Source organism: Oryctolagus cuniculus, chromosome 1 (assembly GCF_964237555.1).
Source record: "Oryctolagus cuniculus chromosome 1, mOryCun1.1, whole genome shotgun sequence".
NCBI lineage: Eukaryota > Metazoa > Chordata > Mammalia > Lagomorpha > Leporidae > Oryctolagus > Oryctolagus cuniculus.
The window spans coordinates 61,271,720-61,298,763 of record NC_091432.1 but is presented as its reverse complement, the minus strand read 5'-3'; the positions used below and the strand labels follow the sequence as shown (position 1 = coordinate 61,298,763).

Below are 27,044 nucleotides of genomic sequence, written 5' to 3'. Positions count from 1 at the left end.
TTCCTTGTTTTTATTACCTCAGTTTTTGCGTTTGTTATTTGTCATATTGGAGATATTTGGTTTCTTCACTGTGGTGCTTTTTCTTGTTATACTATGACTCTAGATTAAGTGGACTATCTGTTTTTGATGGAGCCTTAGGGCTTGAGATGGGTGTGGCCTGTGAGCTCTTTTTGGTGTGCCAAAGGTGACACTCCCAGGTTAGGCGTGGTAAGTCTCTCTCTCTTTCTTTTTTTTTTGATTCAAAAGGGAAGTAATTCTGCACAGCTGAACGAAGTTGGAGGTAGTTAGCAGGCAAATGATATACCCACAGGAGCCAGAGATCGGAAGCTCTTTCCCAAGGACCACACAGGGAATCTGTTCGGCTCTCAGAGTGGGCTCAAATTCTCCTTCAGTCTCCCACTGGGTTGCCAAAGTTACAGAATTGTAGCGTCTCTGGAGAGTGCTCACGTGAATTCCGTGAGTTCTCTCCCCCACCGTCTCTTTTTTCACAGTCTCCGTTCAGTAGCACCACAAATTTACTAGGTCCTAATCTCCTGTTAATTCACCCCTCCCAGAGTCAGGTTTTTCTGCTAGGCTCAGGGCTGGTGCAGACCTGAGGTCGCTCTGCTTATGACGTATGTCCAAGATGGCGCCTGCTCTTTGTCTTGCTCGCCCTTGAGAGATGAGCGGAGAGAGAGAAACCCGTGTCCGTACCAGTCACCTTTTTTTTTGTTTCTCTCTCTCTCTCTTCCAGTTAGCCTGGTGAACTCCCCCCCCCGGGGGGGTCGTTCCCTCTAGTCTCCTCTCTCTGCTTGCCTGCTGGTGTCTCGGGCTATTGAGGTTCGGCTCACCTTGCGTTCCAGCGCTGGTGTGTTGAGTCTGCCGCTGGTGTCCCGAACTGTGAATCACGCGTTTCGGAAGAGTTTCTTCTGCTGTTTCCTCCCCTACTCTTCCTTGAACCTGCAGTATCTCCACTTTTGTTAAACTATCTCTCCCCGGACTATCAGTGTGCTCCCTTCCTATTCCACCATCTTGCCACAACTCCAGAATTTAGTTTTTAATTAAATGGTCAATAATTTTAATTGAATTTTTAAAACAAATTTTTGTAACTGGCAACTAATAAAGCATTGACAATAAATAATAATATAGCACTGCATGAATAATTTGGAAAAATTTAAATATGATGATAATAACGAAACTTATTTACATTTCATGTCTTTCATTCCTACTAATGTACCTTAGTGAGACAGGTTTCCCTAATAAGAACATTAGCAAAGCAAACTCTAAGCACAAGAAGTAGTTTTATAATAAATTATTGCTTTTCACTTTGTGTTTCTATGTGGGTGCAAACTGTTGAAATTTTTACTTAATATATGCTACACTGATCTTCCGTATATAAAGAGAATTGAAAATTAATCTTGATGTGAATGGAAGGGGAGAGGGAGTGGGAAAGGGGAGGGTTGAGGTGTGAGGGAAGTTATGGGGGGGGAAGCCATTGTAATACATACGCTGTACTTTGGAAATTTATATTCATTAAATAAAAGTTAAAAAAAAAAGAAATTAAGGTAAACCTGAAAAAAAAAGAAAATGATGTATACATATTATCTTTTATTACCTCTGTATAATCTTTCTGTTTCTTAGAAATCAGTTACTCATGTGTTACTATGTGTGTCAGTATAAAAATATTTTTAAATGAAAAATATATATATAAATTATTGCATGCAAATTGCATTGTCATCAATCCGTCTTGGATTAGATAAATTAGCAAGCAAGATATGAGTTCATTTGACACATGCAAACTTCAAATTCCAATACATGTGACATTCCTGGGAAGGATGCCTTGTCTTCTGATATGGAATTTCTCTATTTCACTTTTAACTCGTTTAACTGTAAGTGCAGAACAAAAAAAAATCACAAATCTAAATTAAGTTCTCTGCATTAATTATGTATATGCATACTTTTGAGAAACAATATATGTAATTTCTCTAACTCCTTTTAAAATTTTTACTTATATAAAGAGAACAAATATCATTTATTTCATATATACAGTTTTAAGAACATAATGATACTCCCTCCCTCCCTTGCTCTCACTTGTTCCCTATGTATGTTCATTCTGGTCATACTTATGGAATGCATTTTATGTCTTTTGAATACAATAGTAAAAATGAAACTTGTATGTGCTGCATTTACTTTTTAAGTTTTATTTTTCTAGTAATTTATTTTATTATGTTTTACAAAGTCTTAACCCACAATTTTTGGGTTAAACTTTCTTCACCTACATCCACATTTGTGTATGTTCACACTGGTGATTTAATGGTTTCCATTTGCAGATGGATAAGCTAGCATGGTTGCTCTGCAAAACCACCACTTATCTTTGAGTGTCTCCTCAGTGAAACTTGAAAATAAAGCAGTAGGGAAACAATCTGATCATAGAATCATATCACATTCCTGAATTCAACAGAAATAAACTCATTTTTATATGCATCTGTGTGACCCATATCCCTATCTCATAATTAGTCTGTAAGAGGGAGTAGGAAGAGAAACGTGTGACTAATCATCAGCTTTCAAATGCCAGCGAAAGTATCAAACACTGAGATAGTTTACAAATTTCTTCCTCCAATATTCCAGTCAGCTCCCTACATTCACAGACAAGCTTGGCTTGTGAGCTCCAAATACCTCACCAGCCAATTTCCCCAAGCAACGCCATTATCAGTGTGGATTGCCTCTCCATCAACCTATGTGTACAAAACTTCGAAACACACGGTTTACCACATAAGCCTAGACAATCCCTTCTGGCTGGCAGATCCTGTTCCCCTTATTCTTGAGATTCACATCTTTTGTTTCTTCAAGATACATCACAGACGTGAGCTCCTCCAGGAAACCTTCCAGGGAGTGGTCGAGTGTGCTTCCTTTTCACTTCTCTAACACTCATCTCTAACCATTAAATGATGTAACATTAAAATTGTTGGTATCCATTATCCATATATGTGGTTTACTCCTCTTGTTAAAGCTACAGACAACTTGATTGTGTACATGCTCCAAATCTTAATTTTAACTTAAATGCATTTATCTATAAACCAGATGTTTTATGAATGTTATCAGGAAGAAATCATGATAGGTAAAACACATATAAATTTATTTTAACAATCTGCATTTAAAATAGCAGGTACAAAGCAAACATTACAAATTTATTCCATTACTCATTTTCATATACCCTATATTGTTTCTCTTTAAAATTTTATTTTTTCTTTTTATTCATTTTTTACATTTTAATTAGTTTTTACAGATTCAATATAACTCATAGATACAGTTCTAAGAATATGATATTCCCTCCCTGCCTCTCCTATTAGTTTTCTGAACAAAGAAATAACATCAAACAGTAATTGATATATGGTATATAACATGCTATATGACATAAAGCAGCAATACAACATTTGGCATAGGCTAAAGCTGCAACTATTGGGGTTAGTGTATGGACAAATGGGGTGAAGAGGTAAGTGGGACCAAAATCTACATAGAAGCAGAAAAGGAATAATAAAGACCTAAAGAATGATTAGGTTCAAAAAATCTGGAAGAGAAGGTGTTAAGGACATATTTGCAGAACAGTGTACTAGATTCTGAGGGTGGGAAGATAAAACAAGTCACAATTCCCCTATTGACTATCTTTAGTATAAGAAATGAAGAATTTTCACAAAAATAAAATACATGGAATTAGACAACTTATGTGTAGAAAAGTTATTCCTTGTTTGTATTTTAAAATTTTTTTGTAATCCAAACCAGAACAAGCAATCTCACTCCAGATCTAATAGTGTCACCTGCTTCACTTGACAAAGACTCTGGCAGCTCAGGCTATAAATCTGAACATGAGAAAGAGAAAATAGGCATAATCTGTTTTCTCTTCCCATAAACAGTAAAGAGGGATGATTTAAAATAAAAAACAAATGATGAGCTCCAGTTTAAAGCTGGTGAGCCTAAAGTGAGACTGCGAATAGTAATCCTGAAGATTATCAAATAACATAACAGCTAACATAGAATAACATTTTGCAATCCGAAAAGCACAGTCACAACTCCTGACCCTATGAGATCTGAAAGCAAGCATTGAAATGATCAGAAAGATCACACATAAAAATTAAGATATAGAGTTACCAACAAAGAGGCCATATAGCTACAGACGTAAGTGAACTCTCCTGAGAAGACTGCAGGAAAAAGAAATAGGAGACAGTTGCACCAGAGACAGATTAGGAGGAGGAAAAGGAGATGGCACTGGCAAGGATCCCTTCCTTTGTTGTTTCTCTGTGCCATTTATTCTTTCTTTGGAGCCATTCATGGGTGTGGGTGAATGATCTTGGGTTTGAGTTGCTTCCAGGATGAAAGGAGTATATACAGTAAACAACTAAAACTTCTACAAGTCATTGTTCAATGTGTCTGCTAGATGAAACTTACCAGGAAAGAATAATAAAACACAAGAAAATATTCTGTTACCTGTGAGTGTTTTTAGCAAGCTGGCACTGAAAGCAGAATCTTCATATAGTTAAATGTGGTTTAATTTACAACTAAAGTTCACTTAGAGAGTGGAAGTATGGTTGCCAGAGGCTGAGGGAGAATGGATGTGAAAAAAGAGATGTTAGTGAATGGGTGTGGAATTTCATTTAGACAGTAAGAATCAGTTCTAGAAATCTACTAGACTGCATGGAAACTACAGTTAAAAATAATATACTGTATGCCACCAAACTGCTAAAGAAATAGGTTTTAAATGTTCTTACTGGGAAAAAACCTAAATATGTAAGTTGCAACATACGTTAATTAGCCTGATTTAGTAATTCTACCATGTAGCATCCATAAATATATACAATTGGTATTGATCAATTTAAAATTTTGGTAAAATAATTCAAAAATGTAGCTAAGAGTTCACAATAATAATAAACACAGGCTCTTTTAATTTTGCTATATTTATTTGCACAAGGATCTTATTGTGGGGAGCAACTGAAACTAGACTAAGTTACTGGAATTAAGACTTATTCTATGCATCTGCTCTCCCACAATATGGTGCTGAGAGAGAGAGCAAACAACCTCTACGCAGCTGCCTCATCAGTCTGATAAGATGCAGGAGCTGATCCTGCTCCTGATTGGAGGAGAGCAGCATGCTCAGCGTGTAGGCAGCAGAGTTGGGATTGGTGGAAGAGGACTATAAAGGAGGAGAGAGACAACATGCACCAGGAACATCTGAGGGAACATTTGAGGAACATCTGAGCAGCCCCCGAGAGAGCCGGCCGGCGGTGTGCCGCTCCTCCACAGAAGCGGGGAAAGCAGTGGGGGGTGCCGCCCCTCCACGGAGGTGGAGGGGCCGACAGCTAACCAGGGAAGGCGTCGTTCCTCCATGAGTGAGGGACCGGCAGCTAACCTGGGAAGAGCCAGGCAAAAAGAACAGCGCAGGGTCCAGTGTCGTTCCTCCGCGAATGCGGGAGCGACATCTTATCCTGACTTTTCCATTGCCCCATGGACCATCACGCTGTACCCTTGGTAGAAAACAAAAGTATGACCTTATCTCTGATCTGCTTGGTCTTCACTCCATAGACAATGGGTTGAGCGCAGGTGGGATAACAATGTAGAGGTTGGCAAACATGATGTGGAAAGTGTGGGAGACATTCTGTCCAAAGCGATGGGCAAGGATAGAGAAAAGGGCAGGAGTGTAGAACACGAGGATGACACAGACATGGGAGACACAGGTGCCAAGGGCCTTCTGGCAGACATCTTGAGAGGGCAGATGAAAGACAGCACAGAGGATGAGAGTGTAGGAGACAGCAATGAGAACCACATCTGAGATCACTGTCATGATGGGAACACAAAAGCCATACCAGATGTTGATGGAGATATCAGCGCACGCGAGCCGGGCGACACCTATGTGCTCACACTATGTGTGGGGTATGATGCGTGTCCTGCAGAAAGGCAAGCGTGTCAGCAAGAGTATAGCTGGCAGTACGACGCAGAAACTTCGAAAGGGGATGCCCACAGCAATCTTGAGGATGGTCTTGGGAGTCAGAATGGTGGTGTATCTCAAGGGAGAACAGATGGCCACGTAGCGATCAAATGCCATGGCCATCAGAATGGCTGAATCCAGAACAAAGCTATAGTGGAGGAAGAACATTTGTGTAAGGCACCCTGTAAATGTGATTTCTCGAGCCCCAAGCCAAAAGATACTGAGCGTTCTAGGCACACCAGCTGTGGACAAAATGAGGTCAGTCATGGCCAGCATGGAGAGAAAGAAGAACATGGGTTCATGAAGGCTGCACTCCACTGCAATGAGGTAAAGAAGGATGAAGTTTCCCATAACAGCTACAATGTAGACAATGCAGAAGGGAATCCCAATCCACACATGGAATTGTTCCAGGCCTGGGATACCCACAAGAGTGAACAGTCCTTGGTTGTTACTGCTCAAGTTGAAAATCAACATAGCAAACTAGGACGGCCCAAATCCCAGGTCCTGAGGATTGAGGAGGATATAAAAGATAGTTAGTCTCTTAGTCACCCTTACTTTCAACCAGTGATCATTACTGACTCCCAGAGAATGACCACTCAATATTTTTTAATAATTCAAAGTGTAATATCAACTTTTGGAAGCATAAAAAGTTTGAGATTCATAATAAAGGCAGTAGCACGTGGAAACTAGCATTGCCCAAGCAAGACACATTGAGATGTATGGCTGTTCTACTCAGAAAATCTCTTCTTTCTCCTGGCTATCCCTGCTGGTCTATGCTTCTCCAGGAAACATTACAGACTGGTTATACCTACTTCATCATGCACTGTCCTATAGTACAAGTAAATAAATGATATTTTCCTTGGGCTAGTGGATTATCACTTACGTGACTTCATGGACATAATTGTTTAAGATCTGCTTGCTCTATCATTGTGGAATATTGATCTCTTACCAGAAGCAACCACGTGCTCCTTTCAAGGCTACCTGATTATTATGGCTCTTAGATTTGTGTAGTCAGCACCCCTTTATTGCCAGCCTAAAACCTAATTCAGTTTCACAAATAAGCTGAATCCTTACACTAGTTTGGATTACATGGGTAGCTCAAATTTGAATTAAAAAATTCTCCTATAGCTGAGGCTCATGGACCCTTTCTCCTCCAAAAAGAAAATAAAAACTAGTTTTCCAGCATCTACACACTTAAACACATGTATAATATTCTAATACTTTATATAGACAATATTTCTGTCCAAAATAGGGAGTGTTTCTTTGTGAATGTACATTCTGTTGGACACATACTCTTAAATACACAGTAACACATAAAACTTGCACACTCAGGCATGTACTGATCTATACTTACACTATTGCACACTTTGATGGTCAAGTATTTACCCACAAATAGCCTTGCACAGTTAGAAACACCGCTTCACACTCTCTTTTATACATACACACTTGCCAAAGAGAACATGAACAAAGCATTTCAGGATCGTTTTCTGTATCTGCCACATATTGTCTGGGAATTGATCTTTCTAAGAGTAGGTCCTACCCAGGCAACTAACCGTGCAGCAAGGCCAGGACTCCCAAGACCAGCACTAAGATGAGACTTATGGTAGGCATACATCTAATATCCATTTCCTGACAAAGCCAAATTCATATTGAATATTATCACTAATTCTTCATTATCTAATTTTTTAAAAAAAGATTTATTTATGTGAAAGGTAGTGTCAGAGAGAGAGAGAGAGAGAGAGAGAGAGAGAGAGAGAGAGACAGGGAGACCTTTTATCTGCTGGTTCACTCTCCAAATGGCAACAACGGCCAGAGCTGGGCCAATCCAAAGCCTGGAGGTTCCTCTGGGCCCCACATGTGGGTGCAAGAGCCCAAACACCTGGGCCATCTTCTGCTGCTTTCCCAGACACGTTAGCAGAGAGCTGGATGAGAAGTAGAGCAGCCCGGGTCTTGAACCAGCATCCACATGCAATGCCAGCACCTTAAGCAGCAGTTTTATTTGCTATGCCATAGTGCCGACCCCTGTTGTCTCATTCTTAGATCCAGCTCACAATACCCAGGACAAGGCTGCATTTTCCAGACTTCTGCTTTGGGCAGAAGAGAAACAAGATGCTATTTTCCGCTCTTCCTGACTCTTCCTTGTCTAGAAGTAAAAACACCTTTCTTGTGCCAATCCAAACCCTCCTCTACAATGTCTCCACATTATATATGTGTAGGTTCTCAAAACATGGCCCAGACTTTAGCTAGGGGCCACAGTCTTGCTCTCCATCCCCACTCCCATTTTCTGAGTATCTGCATGTGTCTTCTCTTGTTAAGCCACTTTGATTTCTTTTGCTTGGTCACCACCTTCTTGGTTCTCTTATCCAGTGGGCCATAAAACTTATACTGATTGCTAATTGGAAGTGACATATGGCATCAGCATCTTGGAATCGTATTATCTAAATCACAGTTTTCCCAGATTGTCCAAGGTCATCGTTTACTTAGACAAATGTGGGTGGAAGATCTTCTGTATATTTTATTTTTCCATGCATTCAAATACAACAGATGTTCATAATCCAAAAGCATTCACAGGTACACATGGGTGCACAAACAGAAAGTTAGTTCTCAGCCTTGTCATTCTACAGACAAATCCACAATGTAAGACCATCTACAATCTGTTTTGTGCTTTTTTTTTAACAAGTCAATGCCATTAAGTGTGTGGGGGGTACAGAGTCACGTCAGATGAGGAAAATACATTTCTAGACTAAAATGTAAATGAACAACAAAATACAGTATGGTTCCTGGTTGGGTTCTGCTAAAACAAACCAGGAACAGAACTAAATAAATCAGGGAAATTTATGATTTTAATTTTATATTAAAGTGACATATAATAAATTTTATATTGATGTGATATGATGTAATAGTTTATGTTTACAATGGAGAATGGTTGAATGGGGATAATTAATAGACATATCACCTCATATTTATCTAATGGTGAAAGCATTTAAAATCTACTCTTTAAAATTTTGAAATATGCAATTAATTGTTTATTATAGTAAACATTCTTTTCAATAGATCATTGAAATTTATTTCACCTATCTAAATGATAATCTAAACCCCTTTTTAAAAAAGAGTCAATTTATATTCATTTTATTTCAAAGGCAGAAAGGCAGTTGGATAGAGACCTTCCATCTGTTGGTCCACTCCCCAAATGCTTACAATAGCTGGGGCTTGGATAAGTCAAAGCCAGGAGCTTTGATTTCAAGGACCCAATACTGAGCCATCACCTGCTGGTTCCAAGGATGTGCATGAACAGGAAGCTGGAATCAGAAACAGAACTAGGATTTGAATGTAACCATTGTGATATGGGATGTGGGTACCCTAGCAGCACGTTAACCACTGCCCCAATTACTCACCTCAATTTAGTGCTCTTTAATCAATGTCTCCCCTTTCCCAAGCACCCTCTTCCCCAGACTCTGATAACAATTATTCTATTCATATACACACAATAGAATTTCTTGAAAAATGGGGATATGCTATTATTTTCAAAACCATGAATGCAAGCAGAAGATACTATCATAAATGAAACAAGCCAGGCACAGAAAGACAAGTACTGTGTGATTTGACTTACATGTAGAATCTAAAATATTTGAACTCTTTGAAGAAGAGAGTAATTAGTATATAAAATATAGAGTAGATATTTGATGATATAAAGAAATTAGCATTAACCTTATAGATATTATTTTGGTATTGTAATAGATATATACTTGTACACACAGGTGACCATAGTATTTTTAATAAAATATTGATACCAGTATGTAATTGGTTTTTTTTTTTTTTTTTTGACATGCAGAATGAACAGTGAGAGAGAGAGACAGAGAGAAAGGTCTTCCTTTGCTGTTGGTTCACCCTCCAATGGCTGCCACGGCCAGCACACCGCGCTGATCCGAAGGCAGGAGCCAGGTGCTTCTCCTGGTCTCCCATGGGGTGCAGGGCCCAAGGACTTGAGCCATCCTCCACTGCACTCCCGGGCCACAGCAGAGAGCTGGCCTGGAAGAGGGGCAACCAGGACAGAATCCGGTGCCCCAACCAGGACTAGAACCCGATGTGCCAGTGCCGCAAGGCGGAGGATTAGCCTATTGAGCCACGGCACTGGCCACCAGTATGTAATTTGGAGCCAGAAACTTAGGCTCTACAATGTAATTTAATCATGGTCCCATAATTTACTAGCTGTGTGGATATGGGGAAGCTATTTCAAATATAGATTCCCCCTGGTTCCTCATTTTTAGAATAACTTAATATTTCTAATTCTTATAGCTATCATTATGATCAAATAAGACATATTCAAAAAATACTCTTTAGTGCTATATCCAGATCATAGGAAGCATGTAACAGATTTTCCTCTTTTATTATATTATATTTTATATCATTAGTATTATCCTTACCAGTCAGACAACACAGTGAAGAAGGTAACAGAAATAGTTGCATAAAAACTGACAAAAACCCTTCTAGGAACACCTACACACTCGATTCTACCCTTTTTGTTAGGGTTATGAATTCTTGTTCCATGTCTAACACCAAAACGACACTAATGGCACCCATACTTAACCCAGGTGTATAAATATCTGTTCTAATCTTCTACTGCCAATTCAGTAGAGCATTGTACTACTAATGGAAGCCATGCCTTTCTTTATAAACCTGAGTTACTCAGGAAACCAATTTACAGTGCCAAGTTGTTCCTAAGGATATGGAGCCCCAAGCTTTTCCTTCACTGTTTCTTTTCCTCCAATCCCATTCCCAATAAATCCTTTCAAACAGCCAATACGCACCTAATCCTGGGAATCAGATGAAAGGGAAAGAACGAAGAATATGCTGACAGACACACAGAAAATCTGCAAGAGAGCAGACACACCAACCAAGGAAACGAGTGAAAGGGAAAAAAGAGACTGGTGAGGTTGATTCCCTGTGCATTATTTTCTTTGGTCCCTGCTTGATGCCAGAAGAGGCAGGTAAAGACCTGAGGGACAATGATACCCTCACTTCTCACCCTCTAGGGAAGAAAATGAAGCTCCTATTAACCCTGCCCATCCTTTGGGATACTGATTATTTTCATTTGCTGGTGACCTAACTGTATATGGATGGACATCCATGTTGGTGTGCATCTATCATATCACCTAGGTTTCAAGCTCATTCCCTCCCTTACCAGATAAAGGACTTTGAACAAATGACTCTATAAAAAGCTGAAATATTAATACCTTCTCAAGATTATATAAGAACTGACAAATAAAACTGGGTAGTGTTCAGAAAATGCCATGGTTTCATACTCATGGCATAAATTGATAACCTAGAACATTTGTTAGAATTAAGATGAAAAAGACTGTACCCTTAGAAGTACAGTTTAAAAATATGCCATGGGACCCCAAATCCCATTAAGCTGAGGGTAAAAATGCCATCTTAAATGTAAAACTGACAATATTAAGTGTTAAAGTGATCGTATAGATAGGATTAAGTGCTAAAGGGATCATATAATTAAGATCAAGTGTCTGGTAATAATAATAGATAGAATTAAAAAGGAAAGAATGTTCCAACATGAGAAGCAGTCCACACAGCAGACTCATAGAATGACAACCGCTTTAAATAGCAGTCTAACCCCAGAATCAGCTCTTAAGGCATTCTGGTGTGGCTGAAAAGCCCATGAGAGCATGGAAAGCCAAGACACTACAGCAAAAAAATTTCCTGTGTGAAGGATCTCTGTGAGTGAGACCCCAATGGAAAGAAGCAGCCATCAAAGAAGGATATACTTTTCTCTGAAGGGAGGAGAGAACTTTGCTTATGACTTTGTGGATTCAACAGGCTTCCATAGCTTCAGCAGCTCATGTCAAAAGCCTCAGGTGATCACTGATGTCATACATAAGAGTGTTAATTGTTAAATTAACAATAGGGGTCACTGTGTACTTACTTCCCATGCAAGACTTTCTATCCTCAATGAGTTGTATTATAAAAATTAACTATTTTTTTTAACAGGCAGAGTGGACAGTGAGAGAGAGAGACAGAGAGAAAGGTCTTCCTTTGCCATTGGTTCACCCTCCAATGGCTGCCGCGTCCGGCGCCGGCGCGCTACGGCCACACACCGTGCTGATCCGATGGCAGGAGCCAGGTGCTTACCCTGGTCTCCCATGGGGTGCAGGGCCCAAGCACTTGGGCCATCCTCCACTGCACTCCCGGGCCACAGCAGAGAGCTGGCCTGGAAGAGGGGCAACCGGGACAGAATCTCGCACCCCGACCGGGACTAGAACCCAGTGTGCCGGCACCGCAAGGTGGAGGATTAGCCTAGTGAGCCGCGGCACAGGCCTATAAAAATTAACTGTAAAACTTGTTCTCAGTTTGTGTGTGTGCAAATTATTGAAATCTTTACTTAGTAGAGAGTTGGTCTTCTGTGTATAATGTTAATTTGAAAATAAATCTTAATGGAGAATGGGACTAGGAATGGAAAAGGGAGGAGGAGATGGGGTGAGAGTCGGGGTGGGAGGGTGGCTATGGTGGGAAGAATCACAACTATTGGTCATACTTATGCAATTTGTACTCATTAAATAAAAGGTTTCTTTGGGGAAAAAAAGATTAAAAAGACTGAAGGCTGGCTTGTAGCTCAGTGGGTTAAGTGACACACCGACATCCCATATTGGTGTCTGAGTACCAGCCACTCCACTTACCATCCAGTTCTATGCTAATGAGCCTGGGAAAGATGAGGAAGATGGCCCAAATTCTTGGGCCCATGCCACCCACATGGGATAACTGCAAGAAGCTCCTGACTCTGGCTTCTTCCCAGTCTAGCCCCAGCCTGTGAGGCCGTTTGAGGAGTGAACCAGCGGGTAGAAAAATATCTCTCTCGCTCTCTCTCTTTCTGTCTCTCCCTCTGTCTCTCTGTAACTCTGTGTTTCAGACAAATAAATGTTTTAAAAAAGATTACATGACTCATTCAAAGTATAAAGTATAATAATATTATTTTACAGAATGGGATGGGAGTGGTCCCTGAATCTGTCTTGATAAGTTCTGCAGTAAATTTGTACACTTCTTATTTTTCACTGGTGGTCTGATATGATTAGGAGTGTCAACAGAAAAACTGGAAAGCAGGAAAGTTTGTTGGAACTGTATCTTTAGGGCAGATATGGAACAAGTCTTGGATGCGATTTCCTTTGAAGAACTAAGGATGTTCTGGTGGGCACCAAATGACCACTTTCTTTGAAGTTTCTTAGCTAAATACCCCACTATGGATCCAAAACCATCCTGTATCAAACTGTATCCACTCTGCTTCTAAACATGCACCTGTTTCAGTGCTCCTAAGCTCAGTAAACATCATCTCACTACTCAAATTGATTTTTTTTCTTTTCCTAAATTTGTATTCCTGTTCTCAAATATCTCCTATGCACATTCTGTTTCCTGCCTCTATTCTATTTTCTCTTGCCTAAGTTACTCTAATAACTTCTTAAAAGGTATTTTTTATTTCTATTTCTGTCTTCCTCACACATGTACCTCGGATGGTGTCATATTTTTAGCCTGAATCTCATTTTGTTTCTTTTTCAGGGACTTGGCACTTCCTATTTCCTCTGCTTTTTGTATCTTCATCCAGATCTTTCTGTGACTGCCACGTTTTCATTACGGGGGACTCAAATCAAAACTTCATTATTAATGTTTTTAATTAGTGAAAACAATGTAAATAAAGCATAATCCTAAGGGAAGACTGGTAGGCCATCAGGAATCTCTGAAAGTCCAGATCTGAATTTTTACCTACAAGATTCTTATCAAACAATTCTAAAAGTTAAGTCAATTTCCCTGAGTTTGTTAATTCTAGTCTTTCTTCTATATTATAGCTACAAAGATATTCAACAATAATCCTGAATGGTGGGCTCCTAAAATATTAATTTCTTTGTCTCATCCATAAACATTTTTAATTTCTGGTTTCACACAGAAATACATTTTTTTTAACTTTTATTTAATGAATATAAATTTCCAAAGTACAGCTTATGGATTACAATGGATTCCCCCCATAACGTCCCTCCCACCCGCAACCCTCCCCTTTCCCACTCCCTCTCCCCTTCCATTCACATCATGATTCATTTTTGATTCTCTTTATATACAGAAGATCAGATTAGCATAAATTAAGTAAAGGTTTCAACAGTTTGCTCCCACACAGAAACATAAAGTGAAAAATACTGTTTGAGTACTAGTTATAGCATAAAATCTCAATGTACATCACACTAAGGACAAAGATCCTACATGAGGAGTAAGTGCACAGTGACTCCTGTTGTTGACTTAACAAATTGACACTCTTGTTTATGGCCTCAGTAATCACCCTAGGCTCTTGTTATGAGCTGCCAAGGCTATGGAAGCCCCCTGAGTTCACTGACTCTGATCATATTTAGACAAGGCCATGGTCAAAGTGGAAGTTCTCTCCTCCCTTCAGAGAAAGGTACCTCCTTCTTTGATGACCCGTTCTTTCCACTGGGATCTCACTCACAGAGATCTTTCATTTAGGTTTTTGGTGTTGTTGTTTTTGTTTTTGTTTTTGTTTTTGTTTTGTTTTGTTTTGTTTTTTTTTTGCCAGAGTGTCTTGGCTTTCCATGCCTGAAACACTCTCATGGGCCTTTCAGCTGGATCCACATGCCTTAAGGGCTGATTCTGAAGCCAGAGTGCTGTTTAGAACATCTGCCATTCTATAGGTCTGCTGTGTATCTCACTTCCCATTTTGGATCGTTCTCTCCCTTTTTTATTCTATCAGCTAGTATTTGCAGACACTATTCTTGTTTATGTGATCCCTTTGCTTCTTAGTCCTATCATTATGATCAATTGTGAACAGAAATTGATCACTGGGACTAGTGAGATGGCATTGGTACCTGCCACCTTGATGGGATTGAATTGGAATCCCCTGGTATTTTTCTAACTCTACCGTTTGAGGTAAGACAGCTTGAGCATGTCCTGAATTGTACATCTCTTCCCTCTCTTATTCCCACTCTTATATTTAACAGCAATCACTTTTCAGTTAAGTTTCAGCACTTAAGAATAATTGTGTATTGATTACAGTATTCAACCACAAGTATTAAGTAGAACAAGCAAACAAAAAAAATACTATCCATTTCCTTTTTTTTTTCCCACAGGCAAAGTGGACAGTAAGAGAGAGACAGAGAGAAAGGTCTTCCTTTGCCGTTGGTTCACCCTCCAATGGCCGCCGCTGATCCAATGGCAAGAGCCAGGTGCTTCTCCTGGTCTCCCATGGGGTGCAGGGCCCAAGCACTTGGGCCATCCTCCACTGCACTCCCTGGCCACAGCAGAGAGCTGGCCTGGAAAAGGGGCAACCGGGACAGAATCCGGTGCCCCGACCGGGACTAGAACCTGGTGTGCCGGCGCCGCAAGGTGGAGGATTAGCCTAGTGAGCTGCGGAGCCAGCCCAGAAATCCATTTTCAATGATTTTTTGAAGCAGAGAAACAGAGCAGGATCAAGAATATAAGAAAGAGAGAGAGAAAGAGATCTCATCTGCTGGTTCATTCCCCAAACTCCCACATGACAGGAACTAATTCAGGTCTTCCACCTGAGTGCTGGGATCCAAGTACTTGAGTTATCCCTTGCTGCCTCCCCAGGTGCACATTAGCAGGAGCTGGGAAGCAGAAGCAGACCTCGGACTTGAACCAAGACACTCTGATGTGAGATGCTGGCATCCCAACAGAGATCTTATTTTTTTTTTTACAATGAATATTGATTTTTGCCTTTTTTGTTTTTTATTTTTATTAACATCTGCCCCTCAAAAGTTGTCACTTTAACTTCAATATTGTAAGACGTGATTTATTCAAAATACCAGTTAACTGCATACTGTTTTGTTTGCTACACTACAAGTAGTTTTCTTGGGCCATTTTTTTTTAAGATTTATTTATATATTTGAAAGGCAGAGTTATAGAGAGGCAGACACACACACACACACACACACACACACACACAGATCTTCCATTGCTAGTTCATTCCCCAAATGGCTGCAATGGTGGAGCTGGGTCGATTTGAAACCAGGAGCCAGAAGCCTCCTATGGGTCTCCCACGCAGGTGCAGAGGCCCAAGGACTTGGGCCATCTTCTACTGCTTTCCCAGGCCATAGCAGAGAGCTGAATTAGAATTGGAGCAGCCAGGTCTCAAACTAGCGTCCATATGGGATGCCAGCACTGCAGAGCACAATGCCACAGTGCCGACCCCAGGCCATTATTTTTATAGGAAGAGCAAGTAGGCTTATGACATAGAAATTTCCAATTCTCATCTTTGGTGTACTCTTCACTGTCTTATGAGAAAATCTCTCTCTCTTTTGTTTTAAAGATTTATTTATTTATTTATCTGAAAGTCAGTGTTACACAGAGAGAGGAGAGGCAGAGAGAGAGAGAGAGAGAGAAAGAGAGTGAGAGAGAGAGACGTCCTCCATCTGATGATTCACTCCCCAACTGACCACAATGTCCAGAGCTGTGCTGATCGGAAGCCAGGAGCCAGGAGATTCTTTCAAGTCTCCCACACAGGTACAGGGCCCAAGGACTTGGGCCATCTTTACTGCTCTCCTAGGCCACAGCAGATAGCTGGATTGGAAGTGGAACAGCTGGGACTCGAACCAGTTCCCATATGGGATGCTGACACTGCAGACTGTGGCTTTACCCACTACTCCACTGTGCTGGCCCCCTAACTATTGATTGTATAGAAAGGAGATGGTTATGGATAATCTGAATGAGTTTTCTATGAACACCTGGTACATAATACATAAGTTTACATAGAACTTAAATCTTAATGCTGTCGTAAGAAGCTGGCCTAATAAAGGTTTTCTGATAAATTGACTAATGATTTCAACTGGACTAACATTGGAATATGCACTAGTTTTCACTCCTTTTTATTTATAATTCTCATCTTAAATTCTGAACTATTCCCCCCCATCTTTTACTCCCACTTAAACAACAGCAGCAAACAACTATTAACTTGCTCACAAATGTCCTGGTTTTATTAGCATAATATGGGAGATGTACCTTAGGAGACAGTTGATCCTGCTATCTCATGTTATAAAGTAGTACACATGAAATCTGTTAAAATGGGAGTTCCCACAACACAATGATCATTATATTTATAATTATTTATTTAATTTGAAACATTGTTACTTTTTAGGTGATTGATTGAATTAAGATGGGAATTTGCTTGTGTCTGCTTTTTTAAGATTTGTTTCATTCATTTAAAAGGCAGAATTACAGAGAGAAAGAGATGTACATATATACACATATATATGTGTGTGTATGTATATATCTATATCTATATCTATATCTATATATATGTATATATATATATATAGAGAGAGAGAGAGAGTCCTCCATCTACTGGTTCATTCCCTAAATGGCTGCATTGCCAGGGATGGACCAGGCTGAAGCCAGGAGCCAGGAACTTATAGGTATCCCAAGTGAATGCAAAGGTCCAAGCACTTGGGCCATCTTCCACTGCTTTCCCAAGCATATTGGAAGGGAGCTGGACCAGAAGAGGAGCACCTGGGACCTGAACATGTGCCAATATGGGATGCAGGTGCTGCAGGCTGTGGCTTAACTCATTATGTCACAACTCTGGACACCACCCCCCTTTATGTCTGTTTTAACATCTTATACTTGTAAGTTTTGCTCTCCATCTAATTACTTAAATTCCAATCTAGCTAGTTTATACAACTAAAGTCAAAGTTGTTTTACAGGAGCAACTTAGTCTCACAGAAAAAGTATTTGATTGTATCTTTTCTGATCAAAGTTAAGTTTGTCTTTAATCAGGAAGTTGGAAAGGGTAAGGCTGCTCACCCTCAATTATGAAAGTGTGTGTGAGTGGGCACTACAGCGCGGCTGCCTAATCCAAGAAACCACTACTCCATTTCCAATAATAACAGAAACAGTAGATTTATGAGTAATGTTTGAAAGTATGATTTGGACTTTGTTGACACTTTGCTTAAAATCTCCATGACTTCCCAGTATTTTCAGAATATAAACAACTCTTTAGGATGATCTGGATTTTTTTCCATCTTCTGCAATCACACCTTTTGCTATTCCCTCTGCCTGAATCCACCCCAGCTTCTCACTGCTTCCAGCTATTGATAGACCTTGCCCTTTCATTCCCTCTGCCTGGGGCATGTCCCTCCCATCTCCCACTTTAATAACTTCTCAAAGTTCCCTTCTTTCTCAGTGAAAACGTGATTTCTTTTAGAAAGACCTTCTACATACACGCCTAATTTAAAGCTGATTTATCTGAAATTCTCTCTGAGATCATTGTTTTTCATCTCTGCTTGCTTATTTCTGCCTGTAATAAAATCTAACACAATCTGAAGTTCTATTTTCATTTGAACATCTATATGATTGAGGTCTGCCTAGCCCTCTGCACTAAAAACTCTGCAAGGATCAGCAGCATCTCTGTTGCATCCCCGTGTAGTACCTGGAGTACCTGACACAGTGTTGGTGGTCAAATATTTACTAAATGTAGCTGAATGGCTGAGTGAATAAAGATTGCTTGGTGCCCAGTCAATACTCTTCATGTTCTAGAATATCTGTTAGATGAGAAATGAAGAGATTAGCATCCTATTAGCAGCCCAAAGGAATGTTAGCTTCTATTGAATAGAAATTGATGTTCTCCAGTGAATGATGAGAGACTGAAGAGTCCCATGGAACTGTGTATCATTGAAGAGTGTGCTTAATTATACCACTTTAACTTTTTCTCTAAGAGCACTCTGAATATATCACTTGTTATTCTTCATATCAATAGTTATGCTTTGAACAATTAACTGCCTTCTATAAGAGTACTTTAAAAAGTTTGTGGGAAAATGGAATTGAAAGGGAAGTTAATCTTGTTGCAAACAAATTTTGAAACACAGTCATAGTTTTTTCATAGTGCACATTTCAGAAACCTTTTGAAGACCCCATATACGCACATATTTTAAGTATCTTGCACTAAAATAAACTTACCTTTGAACTCTATCTCTCCATGATCTTTTTGAAGTGCCCTTGTAAGCCATAGGCACCAGGAATTATATAACAAAAGATGCTTGACTCTCACAGACAGACTGGTAGAAAAATTACAACTGAATTTCTGGATTTCTGACCCATATTTAATAAGAAGAAATATGTCCATCCTATTTCTTGTCTTAATTTTTCAAGTTTTTATCTCTTCCATTTGCCTTTACTTTTCTATTCATATTCATTATATTTTTACTTATGACATTCAAAATACATGAAATAATTTTGGAAACAAAATATAGAGCTGTTGCTACACAGTAAAAGAATATAAACTCAAATATAATTTTCTGAGTCCAAAGGACATATCTTTCTAATTAAAACTATAAGTTCAGGGCCGGGGTTGTAGCACAGTGGGATTGAGCTGGCATCCCTTATGGGCACCGGTTCTAGTCCCAGTTGTTCCTCTTCTGATCCAGATATCTGGTGTGGCCTGAGAAAGCAGTACAAGATAGCCCAAGTCTTTGGGCCCCTGCACCCACATGGGAGACCTGGAAGAAGCTCCTGGCTCCTGGCCAGTGCAGCTCTGGCCATTGTGGCCAGCTGGGGAGTGAACCAGCAGATGGAAAATCACTCTGTCTCTACCTCTCTCTGTAAATCCATCTTTAAAATAAATAAAATAAATCTTTATAAAAATTTTAAAAATAAAATATATCTTGAAAAAATAAAACTATATATTCAGAGTTATTATAGAAATATAATTCACTTGATATGTGAATAAAAAAGTAGTATGGGGCTGACAATGCAGTTTAAAGACAGAGAGACTACATAGAACTGTGCTATCTTAAGTCAAGTAAAAAAGTAATGAGTGTTTGGACCATTGGATAAAGGGATAGGGGTGCTGACACTTGACTAGTAAATCCAAGAGGTGGTTTAGAGAGAAACAATAGGCTTAAAGACGTATTAGATATGAGGCAGAAATCAGAGTCAACTACCACTGGTACCTCAAAAACACCTAAAAATAGTTATTCACTGAGTGAATGAATGACCAACTTAGACATATTAGAATTGAAGAGATATGGAATCCTATAAACACAGACACAATTTTGGCTTGGGACGATATCTCTGATCAAATACAAACATGAAGATCAGATTTGGGACCACCAGTGCTTCAAGTTGGTCAAGTTTCAAGCCCACTTAGACTGTACATGCTATTCCATTTTATTGGTCAAAGAAATTAAGCTTCCTCTTTTCATTCCTTGGGAACTCTACCCACTCACAACTCATTTGACCTCAGGAATGAGTGAAAAGTGAGTTTTGTATCTTAGCAATGCCTTTATCCTTTTCCTGAGAAAAACACTTGCAATCATAATTGAATAATTTCATGATTATTTTCTAATCAGTTATTTGCTAAACATTGCCTCTGTACTTACTATATACCTAGACCTGTACTTGATGTTGCCTAGAAATGGATAGGGGCTGCCAAAAGAAAACCCTAAAACCTTACTGAGCCATCATAGCAGTAATCCCCTGCCCCACAACAAGGTATAAATAAGCTTCTCTGATGTATAAATCTGAAAAAAGTAATTTAGACTACTTAGAGCAGCTTTATAAGGAAAGTGAGATATCGATTTATTTTATTCTATTCATTAGCAGTTTTGTGATCACTTTAGAGCAATGACAAGTAATTCTAAATATTTTTGGTTTTAGGAGTAAAATAAGTATTTATTATTTCCTAGACTCAGAATTTATTTGCCTGTACCTGGAATGGCAGAGTAGACTTCTGCCTCAAATAAGAAGGCAAAATCTTAATTATTATTAATATGGAAATTTTTTCTAATTTGCCTTTCCTCTGAGGCTACTGACTATAGATTCAGTCTTTGAGGTAGGAAATTTCCTCCCCATCATTGACCTCAGAAATATATCACTGGGACCCTTTGGGAAAGAGTAGAATAATGACTTTGTCCCGGATCTGCTTGGTCTTTACTCCATAGACAATAGGGTTGAGTGCTGGTGGGATGATTACATAGAGGTTGGCAAACATAATGTGAAAGGTACGAGGGACATTATGCCCAAAGCGATGGGCAAGTATGGAGAAGAATGCTGGAATATAGAACATGATGATGACACAGATGTGGGAACCACAAGTGCCCAGGGCCTTCTGACGGGCATCTCGGGAGGGCAGGCGAAACACGGCACAGAGGATGAGAGTGTAGGAGATGGCAATTAAGACCACATCTGTAATCACTGTCATGATGGGAACACAGAAACCATACCAGATGTTAATGGAGATATCAGCACAAGCAAGCCGGGCAACACCTATGTGTTCACAGTATGTATGAGAGATGATATGTGTCTTGCAGAAGGGTAGACGATTCACAAGGAAAACACATGGGACGAAAACAAAGAAACTTCGTAAAGAGATTCCCACAGCAATTTTGGCAATGGTTTTGGGGGTTAGAATAGTGGTGTACCTCAATGGTGAACAGATGGCCACGTAGCGGTCAAATGCCATGGCAAGCAGTATAGCTGAGTCCAGGACAAAACTGTAGTGCAGAAAGAATAACTGGGTGAGACAGCCAGGAAAACTGATTTTCTGGGGACCTAACCAGAAGATGGTAAGGGTTTTGGGGATACATGTGGTAGACAATATGAGGTCAGTGATGGCCAACATAGAAAGAAAAAAGAACATGGGTGTATGAAGACTGTGTTCCACTGCAATGAGATAGAGAAGGATGCTATTGCCCGCAATGGCAACCATATAGATGAAACAGAAGGGGATGCTTATCCAGACATGGTACTGCTCAAGTCCAGGGATGCCTGAAAGAGTGAAGGGGCCTGTGTTGTAGCCAGTGAGGTTGTATGTAGCCATTGAGATCTGATGAACAGCTTCCGTGTCCTAGAAACAAATCATGTATGATGAACATGAGCCAATTGCATGGTGAATTTTCTTCCATCCTTCCTCCCTTTTCTCATTTTTGAAAAAAGAAACCTCTCATCACTACTGTGATCAATGCTCATCACTTCAAGAAGGACTCCCCAGACCCAGTATTCCCAGTCCTATTCATTTTATTACTCTGGAATCTTCCTCAAACCACATAAAACGTTATTCCCATTTCAGTGACTGGGTTCTCCTGCATCAACGTGATTTGCTGTTGAATGTATGTGAGTACAGATAAAATAGTCTAGCTATAGACAAGAAAAACAAACTGAGAAACGTGGGTCACAACTGAGAAAAATGAGATAATTAACTATTACAGACTACTATAACACACCCGGGTATTATGACGTCTTACTTAGACTAATCTTCTGAAATAAGTATTTTTATCTCCCTCTTTTTTCTTTTAAAGCAACAGAGACTCTGAGAAGTAATCTTACCTAAGAGTTCACGTTTAGTAACTGGCAGAGGGAAGGTCATTAAATTCCATAGCCAACAGTCTTTTTTGCTGCTGTCCCACACCAGGGGTCGTCTCAATACTCAGGTAGATTTCAGAAGCAACATGGGCCCTGCACCCCCAGGGCACCTGGCCTTCAGGCCACCTGCCCCATGCTTTCCTGGCCTGCATGCTACTCCATGTGGCTGGCTCCTGGTACTCGGTATGAAACCAGATTTATCTTTCTTTTAGAAAGACTCCCCATTCTCCTATGCATTTCTCTCACTGAATAAAAATCTTAAAACTTAAAAAAAAGAAGCAGCAGCAGCATGGAGGTGTAAAGAAAGATGTAAAGGAGCAGTCACTGGAACTGTAGTTTGCCTAGAACAACCCTGCCCCAATTCCAATGACTGACCTGAGATCCTTGCGCTGTATGTAGAACCTCAGGATGTATAGACCAGAAATTTCTGTGACTGATTTTTCAAACCTCACACAGTCAGATGATATGAGAAAGAACATGAGGCTCAGGCTTCAGTTCATCCTTAGGAATAAATGAGGAAATCTCACTTAAGAATTAGAAAAATACTGTTTCAGGTGTGTTATTTATAAGTACAGAAGAGACCTCTAGTGGAAAAAATGCAATTTATATATTTTAAATCCTGGATCAAGATAAAAGCAAATAAGTTAATTTTATAACTAGAGTTCATATTTTTTGACAAATTCATTATTGTACAAAAAATAAGATCTTTACATAGGGTCACATTTTTAACTTTCTTCATAATCCTAGGAGATACATAAAATTATTACTCACATTTTGAAGATGCAAAACTGAAGCAGACATAAATTAAATAAGCTGTCAAAAAATGATGCAATGAGGAAATAGTAGAGCTAAGAATCAAACCCAAAAGTCTTTCCTTAGACTTCTGTGTACATAATCAAAATTATTTATGCAGTTAATAGACTATATGGCGGCCGGCGCTGCAGCTCACTAGGCTAATCCTCCGCCTGTGGTGCCAGCACCCCGGTTCTAGTCCCAGTTGGGGCGCCGGATTCTGTCCCAGTTGCTCCTCTTCAGTCCAGCTCTCTGCTGTGGCCTGGGAGTGCAGTGGAGGATGGCCCAGGTCCTTGGGCCCTGCACCTACATGGGAAGCCTGGAGGAAGCTCCTGGCTCCTGGCTTCAGATCCATGCAGCGCGCGGCCATGGCGGCCATTTTGGGGGTGAACCAACAGAAGGAAGACCTTTCTCTCTCTCTCTCTTTCACTGTCTAACTCTGCTTGTCAAAAAAAAATAGACTATATGGCAAATAGCACACATATGAAATCTGTGTAACAAAAGACACAAAATTAAACCAAGTAAAGAAAAATTTAAAGAACTTAACTAGTTGAAAGCATGATACCAAACATGTCACTTAAGATAATAAATGTTGCCGGCACTGTGGCTCAGCGGGTTGACGCAGTGCCAGCATCCCATATGGGCGCCGGTTCTAGTCCCGGCTGCTCCACTTCCCATCCAGCTCTGGGATAACAGTAGAAGATGGCTCAGGTCCTGGGGCCCCTGCACCCACGTGGGAGACCCGGAAGAAGCTCCTGGCTCCTGGCTTTGGATCGGCACAGCTCCGGGTGTTACAGCCATCTGGAGAGTGAACCAGCGGATGGAAGACCTCTCTCTCTCTCCCTCTCCTCTTTCTGTGTAACTCTGACTTTCAAATAAATAAATATTTTTTAAAAATTAAAAAATAAAAAAGATAATAAACATAGATTATTTCAACTCTGGTATTAACAAGCTAAGATATCAATAAAATTTTAAAGATAAAATCTAATTTTATATTGCTCATTTTAAAAAGGCCTAGCTAAGGCCGGCGCCGCGGCTCACTAGGCTAATCCTCCGCCTAGCGGCGCCAGCACACCGGGTTCTAGTCCCGGTCGGGGCGCCGGATTCTGTCCCGGTTGCCCCTCTTCCAGGCCAGCTCTCTGCTGTGGCCAGGGAGTGCAGTGGAGGATGGCCCAGGTGCTTGGGCCCTGCACCCCATGGGAGACCAGGAAAAGCACCTGGCTCCTGGCTCCTGCCATCGGATCAGCGCGGTGTGCCGGCCGCAGCGCGCCAGCCGCGGCGGCCATTGGAGGGTGAACCAACGGCAAAGGAAGACCTTTCTCTCTGTCTCTCTCTCTCACTGTCCACTCTGCCTGTCAAAAAAAAAAAAAAAAAAAAAAAAAAAGGCCTAGCTAAAATCACCCAGAAAGCATAAAATAAAGGAATAAATAAGAATACTTCAGACAAATTTAAATGCAATGGAAGTAGGCCCAGTAAAATGGAAATCAGAAAAAATAAAATTTGGGGCAGGTGCTGTGGCACAATGGGTTAATACCCTGGACTGAAGTGCAAGCATCCCGTATAGGCACCTGTTCTAGTCCCGGCTGCTCCTCTTCCGATCCAGTTCTCTGCTATGGCCTGGGATAGCAATGGAAGATGGCCCAAGTCCTTGGGCCCCTGCACCCACATGGAAGACCCGGAAGAAGCTCCTGGCTCCTGGCTTCGGATCGGCACAGCTCCAGGTGTTGCAGCCATCTGGGGAGTGACCCAGCGTATGGAAGACCGACTTTTCTCTTTCTCTCTCTCTCTCTCTCTCTCTCTCTCTCTCTCTCTGTAACTCTACCTCTCAAATAAATAAAAATAAAAAATCTTTAAACAAAAGAAAAATTAAAATTTATTTTAGTAGTCTTTAACCAGAGCAAAATTTACCTTGCACTGTTAAAAGGTACACTCCTCAATGAAGGTTTAAGTCATGACACTTGCCAACATTTCTTCTTAGCAATCTAGTGTTTAAAATAAGTAGGTAAACCATGTTCTTTAGTAACAATCTATTCATTCACCACTCTGTGTCTGTTTCCTTGCTATATCCCACAGTTCTTCTTGTAATTTTTCATCATTCTTTTAAGATAGATGTCTCACTATTAACTACAAGAAGTTTCACATTCTTGTGACTCACCAATCCAAAACTTTATCCTCAAAGGATAACTTTATATTGTTACTGAAGCACAAGCACCCAATTCTAGGGCCCTATCATTTAAAAAAATTATTTACTATTTATTTACTTCAAAGGGAGAGCAAAAGGGTATATGGTAGGAGGTAGACACACACACACACACACAGAGCAAGAGTGAGAGTGATAGCGAGTGAGCAAGTGAGCAAGTGAGTGAGAGAGACTCTTCCCTCCTTTGATTCACTCTCTAAATGGTCACAACAGTCATGGCTGGGTCACCCTGAAGCCAGGACCTATAAACTTCATCCAGGTCTCCCTAATGGGTGGCAGGATCCCAAGTACTTGGGGCATCTTCTACTACTTTCCTAGGCACATTAGCAGGGAGCTGGACAGGAAGCAGACTAGTCAGTCAAATCAGCACTCCAACACGGAATGCCAATGTGACAAGTGGAGGCTAAACCCACTGCACCACAATACTGGTCCCCAGGGCTCTATCTTTGAAGCACTGTAATCCAAAATTAGTTGATCCCATAAATCACAAATTTAGGCATTCCACTTGTATCTGTTTGGTTATATGACTCAGTTATTATCAATTTACTCTTCAGAACACTTGAAACTTCTACCAGAGTAATTGTCTCTTACCATTCATGCAGTGTCCAGATATCTTTTCATTCTCCTCTATGGAGTCTGAATTCTGAAATTCATCATTCCAACCATTCTCTTATCAGTATTTTGTTTACCATCACTTCATTGACCCCCAAATTGAATTCCTAGATTAATCAGTCTAATTAGTACTCAGTCATGGGAAAAAGAAAAATTTTTGACTTTTTACTTCATGATCTTATAAAAAACTTTCCATATTCTCCTCCCCTCATTTTCCCTATTAACATTTCAGGTGAGTGTCTTTATATTTTCATATTTTCATGATCATCAGCCTTAAACTTAACCATAGACACTATCAAATGATCCAACTGTGTGATCTTGTTCAGCCAAACTTGCTGCCTCCTCAGGATTTTTGGCAGACTCCAGGAATGTTTGATAGTAGACATTCTGCTTTTTCTGAAAATGAGTATGTTATAAAACAATTTTCATAATAAGCCCCCTCATCATTTCCAGATTCCAACTATGGTATCCAACTATGGTATTCCAACTATGGTATCTAGTTAATAAGTTTTTACATAAGCATTCATTGAAATTCATCTCTTTCCTCCGAGCTGAGCAAAACTAATGAGACAGAGATAGTGGAGACCCTTTTGATAAAGAAGAATAAAGCCACTGCCATTCCTTGAGATGGAACTCTCATGCTGCAAGATGTCACCAAGTAGAATAAACTGAACTGTTTGCATTGAATACTGAACTGTTTACAACAGATGCAGAAAAATAAAATCCAAATAAATAATGTGTGCTATTCTAAATATAGGTGACCCAGGCATACGTTCCTCCAATGCACATACTTCTCCTTGATTTAAAGCAATCATTCCCATTCTTATCCTACCTGTAAGCTAAGTTCTGTTTATCATCTAAGGCTCAATTAAACCCCCCTCATTTAACTTATACTTTCCTTGCCTGGGAACAGTTTCCTGAGCTTTATTTATGAGAAAATTATATTTCTTCTTTTATGAAATTCCTTGTAGTTATTGAATATTTATTCTCCCTGATAGATTAGAATTTCTGTAAAGGCCAAGGTAACAGCAATTTTGCTCATTTTGTTTTGTTTTGATAATACTCTTCATGTCCTCACAACAGTGACACTTGAAACCTGCTCAATGATTT

At 40.0% G+C, this 27,044-nt stretch overlaps 3 protein-coding genes across 10 annotated transcripts in view; 1 reads left to right on the top strand and 2 right to left on the bottom strand.

Moving 5' to 3' along the window:
• TRIM6 (tripartite motif containing 6) overlaps positions 1–27,044 on the top strand; it is a 92,806-nt gene that overhangs the window by 26,324 nt on the left and 39,438 nt on the right. For 2 of the 8 annotated variants that reach the window (XR_011390066.1, XR_007920609.2), the window contains exon 1: positions 20,796–21,248. The exons of 1 other annotated variant lie outside the window; for it this stretch is intronic. The gene's annotated coding sequence lies outside the window, so the exon portion shown is untranslated. Of the gene's footprint in view, positions 1–20,793; positions 21,249–27,044 lie in introns of those variants that run through there. 5 more of the 8 variants (XM_051849238.2, XM_051849105.2, XM_051849184.2 and 2 more) reach the window with 5 other exon arrangements.
• On the bottom strand, positions 5,484–6,430 carry LOC100353143 (olfactory receptor 52H1-like). The gene is given in 2 exon segments (XM_008268015.3): positions 5,484–5,557; positions 5,560–6,430. Coding segments are annotated over 2 exon segments (945 nt in total).
• OLFR649 (olfactory receptor MOR31-7) lies at positions 20,841–21,788 on the bottom strand. Its single transcript, NM_001171470.1, has one exon. It carries the CDS (start codon positions 21,786–21,788, stop codon positions 20,841–20,843), a length of 948 nt encoding a protein of 315 aa, NP_001164941.1.